At 39.7% G+C, this 13,359-nt stretch overlaps 1 protein-coding gene across 6 annotated transcripts in view; it reads right to left on the bottom strand.

Annotated features, from left to right (window-relative positions):
• Positions 1-13,359, bottom strand: part of LOC137139888 (IQ motif and SEC7 domain-containing protein 1-like) — a 139,998-nt gene that overhangs the window by 103,970 nt on the left and 22,669 nt on the right. For 4 of the 6 annotated variants that reach the window (XM_067527749.1, XM_067527751.1, XM_067527750.1 and 1 more), the window contains one exon: positions 3-236. The exons of 1 other annotated variant lie outside the window; for it this stretch is intronic. In XM_067527749.1, coding sequence (XP_067383850.1) covers positions 3-236 — 234 coding nt within the window. The remainder of the gene's footprint in view (positions 1-2; positions 237-13,359) is intronic. One more of the 6 variants, XM_067527752.1, reaches the window with a different exon arrangement.

Raw genomic sequence — 13,359 nt, 5'->3', positions numbered from 1 at the left:
ACCTTGCCTGCTCGTGGTGCTTGGCTGGGGGCAGGGCGCAGGGAGGCTTGGGTAGGCGGAGGCGCGCGGGACAGCAGTACTGATGGTAGGTGGCGTGGCTATTAGGAGGTAGGCTGGAGGAGTAGAGAGAGGAGGAGGAGGAGGAGGAGGTGGAGGAAGGAGTGGTGATGCTAGTAGGGTTGTTGGAGGAACGACAAGAGGTGGTAGTAGTAGAACAGGTGGAGGAGGAATAAGACCTGACAGGAGGAGATAGAAAGAGAGAGAGAAAGATAGAGAGTTGGGGAGAGGGAGAAAGAGAAAAAAGAGAGAAAAATAAAGTCAAGAGAGAAACAGAGAAAGGTAGACAACAACAAGAACAGACAGGCACACATAAACAAACACCATTAGCACAGTTAGCATTACAGCACTAGCTTAGCACACAGTATTAACAGCAGCATTAGCAAACAAGTAGCCTAAGGCTAGTAGTGTTAAAGCAAAAAGCACACTTAACTCTATCAGCATTAGCTTAGCACGCAATCAGAAATGGCAGCACAGCATTAGCACACACAACCAACAGTCTTAACACTTAACTTACAGTTAGCGTATCTTATCATGTTAGCATTACCTTAGCACACAGTAGTAATGGCAGCATACAGCAGTTAGTGTCAAGTCTTAACTATTCATACCAGCAAACCACATTAGCATACAATCACAAGTGTTAGCTTAGCAGTTAGAACACACAGTATGTCAGCTTATGTTAGCACACAGTCAATCCCGGCCGTTAGCATTAGCAGTTAGCATCACAGCAGTACATGTAGAGTGTACAGTGAGTCAGGAGAAGGAGGATGATGCACAGATATAAGTTACTGTATTTCCAGAGGGACAAACAAAGCTGCTAGTTAACCCAGCTCACCGATTAGCTGGTTAACTATTTAGCTACAGGCTACACTTTAGCCATTTTACTTAGGGTTTCATCTGGATCAGGAACAGGCTTGGTTACTTTTGGAAAACTCAGTAAAAAAAACAAAAAAACAAAACAAACAAAAAAAACATTTCTGTTCACCTTAATAAAATAGAAGACAAATCAATATGGCCAAACATTAGCTAAAGAATTTCATTCATGGTAATTCAATTAAAACTTCATTTAGCTAAATGCCATTTATTCAGTGATTAAGAATAAATTATCTATAGTATTATATTTACAAATAATGTAAACTGCATAGTATCAATTTTATATATAAAAATGAATATTAACTTTTTTTACTGTAACATTTTATTAAATCCCCCTTCTTATCAGGACTAATCAGCACATAAATGTTTGATAACTTGTTTGAAATAAAGTCAAAAATGTACATATAAGCATTTGATCACAACTAACTTTTCCTGTGAGCACATGGATATACAGAAAAAATCCTGGTGTCCACTCACAACTACATTATACTGCATTATAAACCAGCGATTACATAACTATATAGTAATATTGAGAATTTTCACAGCTACTTTTTTTATGTGTATATTGACTAGCAGCTGCCGTGTTAAGCTTTCCCATGATGCAAATGCTCACACATAGCCCAAATCTTTCCCATTGCAGCCTTACAACAAAGACCTCTGTCATACTAACAGACATCCCACAATCCTGTGCCCAGTCCACACAAGGCTTCACCAAGCAGAGACTTCATTCCTCACATTTCAGCCCACTCATCGGGATGTGACAGTTGGCTGGTCCGCTGCACGGCTACAACCTGTCACTGCAGGCCTGGTATATGCCACAGTGCATGAAGACGCACCGTGTTACACTGCAGGGTGTACAGTGTAAATCTACAATGCAATATAGTACTGCACAGTACACACCACATATACTTAAGAAGGTAATATCCAGTTGACCCTGTAAGTAGCTATCAGCTTAAATCACAGATGTCCATGTGCTAGTCATGCAACATGCTTTAGTAATGATTTGGCTGTTAGACTTCTGTCAAAGTTACATCTTTAGGACTAAATATACATATTCTAGGGACAGTTATTCTGTTTTTCTAGGAAAAAAAAGTCCAGTCCTACACCAGATTTTACTGTAACTGGAAAATGTGTCATCTTGAAAGACTGAGACTCGTAAATACTGAAGTTACAAAAGCGACTGCGAAAAGGATTTTGTCCCGACACAACTGTCTGACGAAGCCACAGTCTGACATTTTACGCCGATAATTAAGGTCTATTCAAACCAGCATTGAAAAGTGTTATAACAGTACCGGGTAAAATTAGAGGATCAATTTATGCTATTTGTATACTTTAGTTGTGAGTTAACTCTTGTGATAATGGGTTGCCACAACGTGAGCTGAATTTATTTAGAAGTAATCATGCAAAAATTACAGACAGACATGTCTCTGTCTGTCGACCTTTGTGCAGTGCTACATACACAGGTGTATCCACAGATTCTCACCGCTCAGAACACAGAGGGGCCTTAAAGAGAGAAGAGCTAACACAAACTCATTCAGAGGGGAACAAGTACATAAAGGCGTATTATAAGAAATGTTTCACTGTCATAAGAGATAAACAGATTTTATCAATTGTAAATCATCCAAAACTATTTTACTTGAGACACTGAAATTATGCACAACTTTGCATCTCAAAATCAGTTCATTTGTGTTTTCTGCTAGACGTAGAGCTGTTATTGTTTTCCATTAAGCTAAACCTGACCAGCAAATTTGCATCATTTACCAACAATACGTCCTTCTGACTGAAACAGAGAGTCCAAAACGAAAGGAGGCTGTTGTGGCCTATTAGCTAAGCTGGACTTGACATACACTTTTTTGCTCGCCAGCCACTTTGGCTAATAGTTTACCAAAGTTACTAGCCACTCAGCATTTATACTGGCCACAATTACTTGATACTTTAAATCTAATTGTTCCTAACAAAGAGGACATGTCCTTCACCATTTAACCACCGTCCATCCTACAATTGGTGCAAAATATTATCGTGTTTTTGATGAAGCACAGATGACCTAGAATTTGTAGTGTCCTTGAACGCAGCTCGCCTACAAGGCCTGGAAGACCTGCAGTTTTTGACAGAATCTGAATGTACGTTGGTGTTTCTTTACTTCACTTACAATATAGTTGCAAGAAATGAGCAAACGTCCACTCCAACTACCATCCTGTGTTCAAGGTACAGAGAAATATTCAATCAGCTGCCTGATTCACATGCTGATTAGCATCTATCACACAGTATTCATGTTAGGGCGCAAAAACAATATCACGGTCAGCAAAAACTACATAAAAGACGTCGTAGATAAAGTCATTACTGTGACTGGCCTATCTGTCTGTTTTGTTAGACCTTTTATGGGCCAACACACATCTCCTCCAGTTCACATCTCCACCATGTTCTCCACACGGACGCCTTGATTGCAGTGTTGTGTGTCATTGATCCTTAATGCGGAAGTGCAAGGCAATAGGCTTTACAATGGAGCGGCGAGCAAACGCTGGGTGCAGCTACAGTAAATGGGTCATTTTCCCCATAACTAGTGTTGGGGCAGACATTTAAAAAAATGTTTTACATATTTGAGCCTAATTTTCCCCTGCATTTGTAAAATTTATACCTTCTGATCATTGATCAGTGTCTCCATCATTACAGGGGATGTTTTTGCAAACATCTGAACAAAAATACTGTTTAATACTTGAGCAGAAGCACAGTGATTGAAAAACATGAAGACAGTGACATTTCTTTAGCTAATATCTGGAGGAAAACTAAGGTCGCATGCAGACATCAATCGTAGAATAATGTTTTTTAACATGACTGAGAGCAAGGTTGAATCCACAGCAGGAGCATTTCATGTTTTGCTGCATTACTGCATTGGGTTATTACCACTAATACCAGAGATGTCCTGAGCTAATTATTCTTTTATTTGCATTGCATCAATAACGTGAAGCTGCAGTATGTAACTTCCAAAAATATTCTCTAAAATGTATCCTAATATTGAGAACCTCATTGATATTTGCTTCTGAAAGGTTTTAAAGGAGGCTGGTCCTTCTGACCAATCAGACAGTTTCAACGATTTCTGCGTGATTACTCAGCTTAGCAGAGCATGAAGGAGCATAGCGGGAGACGAAACAGCAAAGGCTCATGCTAATGCTAGATAAAGTAGCATTCTGTAGCTTTAGGCTTATAACTGTTGAAGCAGGATCTCCAGTGTGTGGAGAAAAAACAGCATGAGATCTGACTCAGATTCTGTAGAAGACCTCGATGTCCACGTCCCACGTCATCTAAGCATGGTGGAAATCGTACACAACAGTCGCTAAGCAGTTTTATCTTTGTCACAACTGAAAGCAGTAACTATGTCTTCATCTTTTCAATAGGATAAATTCTTGGATAAATGCGTTAGGATAGACAGGATAGGTGGACTTGACCAGGGAGATGCAGTGTGTGTAACAACTGTTATGTAACATACAAATATGAATAATTATGCGTGAGTGTCAAAGTGTGCATAACCACAGTGTTCAATTTCCAAATGTCAAAGGGCTTATGTAAGCATGGGATTGGCCACTCCACTTAAATTACTTCTTGTTGGGTTTAAATTTACTGTGTGAATGCACAGTGGAGAGCTGGTTTCTAGGACCCCTGATGTAATGTAACATGATGTAATGTACTCGCATCACATTTTAGTGAAGGTGACCAGTGAACCAAAATGGGACCCACGGGACTCTGCACAACGGGCACTGGGACTTGTGTCCAGATGGCACAACCCAGTATACTTCACTTTTTACACAACCTGCTTCCCAATCACATCACCTGTCAGACACTAGGCCACTAATTATTCGAGAGACAACCCAGACAAGTTTAAAGCATAGCAGAAATAATAAGAAGGTGCTGCACCAAAGCTTTAAATGTGCCTAATGAAACCAGGGGCTCTAACGTTATTTTAGCTCATTTTGTTTTTAATGCACATATAGAAAACTGCATACACAAAGAGTCATTATTATTATTTTTATTATTTATTTTTCGATTTTAACCAAATTGAGTTTCAAGATCAGGCTCAGTCCACTCAACAGAATTATCAGGCAACTTTTGATTTTATCATAATGTTTCTGAAACTCTCTGACTTTGATTTGTTTGTACCGATCTGGATGTTTCTCTCTCTCTCTCTGATGTTTATTAGGAGCTGTTAGCTCCTAGCTTGAATAGCGTTCTGATAGTTGATAGCTTGTCCCTGATCATCCAACTCAAATAGAAATGATCTCCGTACACAACCCTTTTTCTTTTTCCTGCAGTTGTTGCTGCACCTGCTGACAGTGAAGGTCAAAAAATGAAGTTGATTTTACAAAGATTAAAAAAGGAGTTAAAGCCCCATCGATGAGACGCTTCTCCACAGTCCCAACATCTGCAGTAAGCTGCAAGAGAATGATATTCAGAGAGACTTGTGCTATGCTGAGTGCTTCCACAACATGGGTGTCCTACACTCTGAGTGTTGCCTGAACACCTCATGTGTAGATCCAGATGGATCACTTGAGGTGCTGCTGCTTTTTACTCCACCTTCTGTGTGGACATGAGACCGATGACTCACTCGAATGCTGCTCAGTCTCTTAAAATAATCAAGCATGTCTTGAGAATATTGTGTATTTTATCCAGAGAAGCTCGGTTGGCAGCCAGGAAACGTGCAGGAAGTTTAAAAAAAAAGAGTGGCATCAAATAAAACAAGCTAACATAATATCACATCCTCATTCTGTGGCCCACGGACACCGGAACGTCCCGTCTCCACTGCTCTGGCTGGTGCGTTCAAGTGTCAGCCATGATCTTTTTTTAGCACGTTGACCACAGGTGTTGACTATTGGCTCTGATCAGCAATTACACACAATTAACAAGTTTATTACTGGGTTTACAATTAAACACTGTGTGACCGCTGTTTTATGACAGAAACAAAAAGGCTTTATTTCTTACATTTATGTTATGGACAAATAGCCAGTTCATTTCAAACTGGTAGTAAAAGAGTCTGAGAACTGCAAACTCATTTGTGCCATTTGTGTTTGAAAGTGGTCAAAAAAAACCCTAAAAAACAGGCATTTTCAGTTAATCTAATTAAATGTTTGTCCATCTTACTGATTTATCAGTGGACAGAGATTCTCTGGAAAGGATCAGGACACCTCTGCTTTTATTTTCGGACGAGTTAACAATAACAAGTTGAATTTCTTCCTATTACTGTCTTATACTTTATTTTTCATTCTAATTATTCCTATGTAATAGGACTTTATAGATGTTTAACATGCTTTTTTACCAGATTAATGGTTTGAGTTAATGAGGAGCAGATGAAAAGGTCAAAGAGAGAGAGACAGAGAGAGAGATGACCCCACAGCAAGTGCAGCTCTCTCTACCATAGGTTGATAACCGTCAGTACCATGTAAGCTGCATTTCACACTTTGTCACTCACACACACACACACACACACACTTTCTCCTCTCACCCTTTAACATTTCCTCTCTTTCTTTATTGACCACTTTATCACACTCTCTCTCTCATAAACACACGCTTTGTCCTTGACCTTCTCTCTTTTTCCATCACCGCTCACTCAGTTCTCCTCCTTCCACTTGCTCTCACCGTTTTTTCTTTTAACATCATTTTTCCAGCTGTATTTACGGCGCCACCTGCAGGTAAACTGACCTGATGTGAATCACATTCCTTTCTGAATTGGCCCTAATTATGTGAAATAATCCTCAGCCAAAGCCTTCCTTTGCTGTGCAGGTGAGAATTCTCATGAGGGTGTGACATCACAAACAACACCGTAACATTATTGCATACTGTGAAACAGGTGCAGCTAGTTTGAAATATTATTCAAGTAAGTAACTTGAATAAACAAATATACATTTCTTATAGTGAGCAGACTTTAACCAAGCAAAACCAAAGACACCAAACTTTTACTTATCTGTGGATGTTAGACAAGCCTGAAATTTGTCAGATGTTTTCCAGAACCATTTGGAGCTTGGCTTCTAAGACTGTCCACAAAAACTGCACAGCTTCATAAGAAGCAACAGGTTTCTGTCAGAACCGTCATGTGTGAAAAACCTACTGTAAGTGTGAGATGCACAAAGAAGCTCTATTAACATGTTTTTAATGCTAAATACTATAAACTGTGCAGCTGCAGCAGCTGTGTTGGCCACACTGTCCTCACTTTATCTTGGTTGTGGCAATGTTCATAAATTTTTAGGGGTGGTCACCTAACACTAAACAAAGTGTGACGGCCCCCTCAGTTGTTAACTTGCATTGTTTGCTCGGATTATGAACAGAAAATGACTTGTGACAATGCAACATCAATACATTTTGACTAAATTACAAATAATGCATTTGATGCTTAAAGTACCAAAGTTGTGTAGAAAATCTCATGTAATAAAATTATAAGGATGTATATTTAGTAAACAGTCATTTTAGTTATGTTAGGGACATATATAGATATCTATCTATCTATCTATATTTAGATATAGATAGATAGATATAAATATATATATATAGAGAGATTTTGCTTGTTAATGTAATTTATATTTAGTCAACAACTCAAACTTTTTTATACTGTTGCTACATCCAACACATTTAGGTTCTGCTTTACTGACTCAACTATATTACATGTTGCATTGTTGACAATTCTTTAAATAATGATCACATTTTCTGGAGCGTATGAGAAATATGGCACTGCTAATTGAAAAAACACAAGCAAATAGACAAAGTGCAAATACATTTAGTCCGAATATTTACAATGCTTAGCAAAATGCTAACAGTAGGTTAACAGTAGTCGTTAGCAATAAACAGAAAGGTTACTTCCTAATTTGCGTCTGTATTGTCTGTCAGGGCCAAGCCCACCTGGGGGGCATGCAAAGGCTTTCGTGCGGTTGCCATCATATTATTACTTTCTCATCCAGTTTCAGGCCTCGTCAGTGACACTCGGTGTGTATGGGAACACACTTCTCTGACCTTGCATACAAGTGCACTGAAGCGCCTCAGTCCCTCTTGTTCTCAGTGACTCACGCTGTTATCGGTGGTGGTTTTCACTGTACTTCAAGTTTATGTGACATTGGTAAAAGGTTTTGATTATATTTATGTTCCCAGTTGTGTTATCATGACCCAAAATTATTGCTGCCCTGTTACTACTGCCAGGTCCCAACTTATAGTGGGTTTAATCGGTGGTTTATTACTTGGTGAAGCTACATTTAACATCTGAACCAGTTTACTGTTTAGATGGAATCAATGCTTTTAACCAAATTGCGAGTTTGTAGTGACAGAACAACCAGTGGATCACAGCACACTGAATAAACCGTGTGCACACAAACTACTTTTATAATTAGATATTAGCTCACTTTAACTAACCTGGATGAAAACCTAAAGAAAATAAGAGTGTTTGTGATTTTCCTTTTATTAACCATCATCACTGGTGCCTGTCAGCCCGGCTCTGTCAGATTACAGGCCGCTCTAATCTGATTACAATCTCATTTCAATCTCATTAGTTCATCCAACGTCCGCCTGTCGCTGAGTCACTGCCACATGCCAGCCAGCCTGTCATAACACATCACACACATTGGATAATACTCACACACACACACACACAGGCATGTCACTACATCTGCCTGCTAATCTGTCAGTGATCCACGTTTGAAGGGTTTTAATTAAAAAACAGCACAGACACACACACACGCACACTACAGTTTTTCCACATTTAAGCTAATTTTGGACGAGATCTAATATTTGCTGCCAAACAATAACGTTTCCATTCTTACTGTGTCATCGTGTCTCAGCCAAATTAAGCCAGAGCTTTGACCGTAAAACACTGTCTGAGGACGGTCAAGTGAATTTTAGACTTCAAAACTTGTTTGGTCCACAAGTGCATCCTAGAACAAAAGTCAGGTGCCCATATGAATTCTGAAAGACATCTTTAAACATGCCCGTTCACTGTGGGCATGAAAACATTGCAGTCTCAAGCCTTTTTCAATGGAGGTGATAGGAGCCAACATCAACATGTTCTGTGCAAAAGTTCATTCAAATGTGAAGGTTGAACCAGTCTGAGTCTTTATACTGTTTCCTTTTTGAGATGCAACAGAAAGAGTTCATCAGTGTCCTTTTAGCTGCTAGTATTTTTATTCAGTAGGCAAAGATGGTTGGGCTTTAAAATCACAGCTCTAAACATGTCAAACACTAGACACCGACTTGTGGCATGAAATGATTTGCATTTCAGCCAAATGTAGTTGGTTGGATGTGGAATACAAGTATGTTCGAGGAGTGAATTAAAAAGATCTGTGGTGTTTTCGTGGTGCAGTGGATTTTTAAATAACACTAGTAATTAACCTTATTAATCAATAAATAGTGTTTCTCTGCTCTGATGATGCAGTCAGTGAATATATGGTGCAGGCTTTGTTTTTGGGTTTAACAGGAAGTGGTTATAGTTATGGTCATTTCCTGGATGTTAATGTAAGTGACAGTCAGTAAACAGCCACAGAGGTGTGAGCGATGTTCTGACAAGCTCACAGTAAGGAACAAAATTAATTTAATGTTGTTATCTGATGTGACGTTAACGGACATCAATCAACTGTTGGTCCAATAGGAAGTTGTTACAAAGTAGGAAGTGGTTTCTGTAAAAAAACAACCACATATGCAGTAGAAACCTGTTTTTCACAAGGTAAAGATTCAGCACACATACCGAGTAAATCATTTCAAGTTGGCTCCACTTGGAAACAAAAGTTCACCTGCTGCCGTGAAAACACGATTAACTAAATGTAAGTCGACTGAACCTTTTAGTGAAAACATGTATTTTTCTCTTTTTCTTTCTTCTGGTTGACATGATGAATTTCCAGCTGCAGCTGCTGAAGTCATTCTGTCTAAACATCAGTACATAAGGCAACATCTGCAGATCATTGTATTATTAGGAAAATACAGAATGTAACAGATATTTAAGGCCTGTGGTAAGTTTTCCCCATGAATACTTACTTCAAGCTTTTACCTGTGATCAGAGTCTGCTCCACAGGATCTACTTATCTACTTATCTCTTTATCTTACATCTGTAACAATGTTGTCGGATGTCAACAAAGATGTAAAATTGGCACATACAACTCTACCATTCAGTTACCAAAACAATAATTGTCCATTTGGGGATGAGTTGAACAGTTTAATGGCCACTGGGAGAAATTATTTGCTGTGTTGTTCTTATTAACCAATAATAATAATAATAATAATAATAATAGAAATATAAAAAGGTAGATACATAAAAATGTAATTATCCATGAAAGACACTTTTCCTTTAAGACCAATCATTATCAAAATACTGATGATGTTGCTAAAGTCATCTCCTTTTGTTTTATTCCAAATAATAAACTCCTGTGTTTACAGTGTAGAACTAAATATTTTTTATTTTTACTAGCTTTCAAACTACTATTAATTTTTTTTTTTATTGGACATATGCTTCCTCACATCCTGCCTTTTGAAATAAGGAATGTAATTATTTTCTTCACGGACCCAACGTCAATGAATTTTCTTACACGTTCTATTGTCATTCATACCAATCATCAGCCTACTCGTACAAACTGCCCATCTGTGAAGACAAAAACACTTTTGTGTCATTCTTTTGATAAATGCAATTCGATATAGTCAACTTTTATTGTTGTAAATGAGCTGCTGAAGTGCACTTCTTCTTCCTTTAGACTTTAGTTGATGCACATGTCCAGTTTGTTGCACGTGCTAACAAATGAAACATGGAGGGAAATAAGAAGACCTGCAGCTGCTGACACCACAGAGTCTGCAAAAATAATTCGGCTTAGTTAAGCAGCAGCCGCAGCTCGTGATCACGTGTGCCGGTTGTGACTTAGTTGTTCAGTCTCTTCATAATAAAAACAGGCAACATCTAATTAGGTGTCAGCTGAGTTTTCATCCAAATGTCCATTTCTACACAAATGTGTGTAAAACTGGGACCACGTGACAGGAAGTGACATATTTAGTGGGTTTTACTTGTGCTGGGAAATCTGTGTTTGTCTTTTTATTTAATTTTAAATTCTTTAATCAGTAAATCAGCCGTTTGTCCTGCTCAGCCTTTGCTCCAGTAATATGACTGCATCCATTATTGTTCTTATGCTTTTAATTTGTTACTGTTTTGTTTAGATGGCTAAACACACTTTCTCTCTGGGTTTTTGTTTAGTGTGCGTCGTGATGACCTGCGAACTTAATGTGTGAGCAAGTTAGAAGAAATAAAGATGCAAAATGAAACAGAGCAGCTGGAGACAGAGAGGAAGACAGAGAGTCACAAATCACCAGAGTGAGAGAGGCAGCGTTTCAGTTTCAGCAGCCCCAGAAAGGAGGCCATGCCAACAGTGTTGTTAAGGGCAACCATTGCAAATGAAGAAACATGTTGTCACGGTAACAAGGACTGCGTGCAAGTGTGTATGTGTGCGTGCGTTTTTAAATAGATCCTCCACTGCTGCTGCTCACAGTTGATTCAGTGTTTCCAATAGGTGTCCACACACACACACACACCATCAGCGGTACACACATAAGTGAAGGCATCCACGCTGTAAAATAATCTCACTAAATTAACCAGATCACGTGATGTGCACAGATATTTTATGTGTTTCCATTAATTCTGTCTCTTAGTTTTGTAGGTTGCCGTTTGTCTCTACAGTAACTGACCCTCCCAACATTTGACTGTGCTGGCAATCAGCAACACACACACACACACACACACACACACACACACACACACACACACTGTTGGACCCCAGGGTGTTGTCCTGCAGCTCGGCTCTGAGAGGTAATTCATCACCTTTCTATTCATATCAGCTAGCCTAGTTTCCCCTGCAGCACACGCACACAAACATACACACACACACTTGTACTGCAGTGAGTGCAAGTACACACAGCGACATGACAGCAAAGAGAGAACCAACACACACACACACACACACACACACACACACACACAGGTGTGTGCAGGACAGCCTGCTGATATTTAACTACAGTGCAGCTCCATTCAACAAGCCTGCGGCACTCAGCTCTACTGCAGCCCACACAAACACACACACACACACACACACACACACACACACACACACACACACACACACACACACACACACAGAATCGTGCTCCTGCTGTCACACTCCGGGCTGAACAGCTAGCAGATACTGTAGCTTAAATTCAGACACCACACCAGCCAGCCTTTCCATCCCCCAGAGTTTCTATCACGTTCTAGAGAGTCACTTCATCAAAAACACACAAAAAGCTGTGAGGTTTCCCTGTGGTGAATCGGAATCCACCTGCTTTAAATCTGGTGCAGGGTCTGATCCGGTCCACAGACTGGATCCTGATCTTACTCATTATCAATCTTGTAATGAAGAGTTTTTGTGGTGGGACTGAACATGCTGCGTTGCTCTGCACTTACAAACGTTGCCGTTGCTCCTCTCCGTGCAGTAAAACATGTGTCCAGCACTGAACATGTGACTGCACTGCAGCTGCTCGACTAAAAACGCCTTGGATCGGAGCCTCTGATCCTGCGCTCACACACTTTCTGTGCCCTGCAGGGTCAAAGCTTCAGGGTAATGCTGAATCATTCCAGAACAAGGATATCTACTCCTCTTGTCCAATGCTTACCTGCACACAGGTGTTATGGGAGGTCTTATCTAATCCGGCCACAGAGTGAAAGCTACACATGCCTGAATTTCTCTGCACACTGTAATATAAAACATTAAATATCAAGACCTTGGGGGCTAATTGAGCCCTCTGCACCGAGTCGTTTTTTACATTTAGTACTTTTGTAGTCGCCACTATTTTCTATGCAAGAACTTTACTTGTGAAATAGTCATTTTGATTGTAGGCCTGCTAGTGCTCCTTACATCAAGGCTCTGAATACACTCAGGATCTTCTCATCTTCTCCACTGTTAATGAGCCTATTCAGGTCGGCTGAGAAACAAAGAACAACCTGGAGGAAATAAATCTGGGTCCTTATCTAACTTATCTGTTTCTTTGGTCTTGATGTTGACACCTAGCTACAAATAAAGAAAGTACCTACACAAACAGGAAATCTCTGAATCAAATTGTTAAAGGCTCTGGTTGACCAGCGTCCCAGTGCACCACACAGTTACAGTTTTAACTGGCTCGATTTTACTCGACATGCTTTAGCTTCCTCCATCCGGAGGAAGGTTTACGTCCTGAAATGCAGGACAAAATATAAAAACAGATTTGTTCGAGCAGCCATCATGCAGTAAATTGCCCAGTGTCAACCCGCAATGACGCTATCATAGCATCACCAGATGGAGTAAAATCGCCCCCCAGTGTTGGTGTGAGTTTGAATAATTTAAAGGGACGCAGTGTCAGGATTATTCTAGAAAGCCTCGTCTTCACACCCAATGTCAAACTGCAACTCCACAGATTTTCAAC

Source organism: Channa argus, chromosome 13, assembly GCF_033026475.1.
Source record: "Channa argus isolate prfri chromosome 13, Channa argus male v1.0, whole genome shotgun sequence".
Taxonomy (NCBI): domain Eukaryota; kingdom Metazoa; phylum Chordata; class Actinopteri; order Anabantiformes; family Channidae; genus Channa; species Channa argus.
The sequence above is the reverse complement of the archived record's forward strand: the minus strand, read 5'-3'. Positions and strand labels throughout refer to the sequence as shown.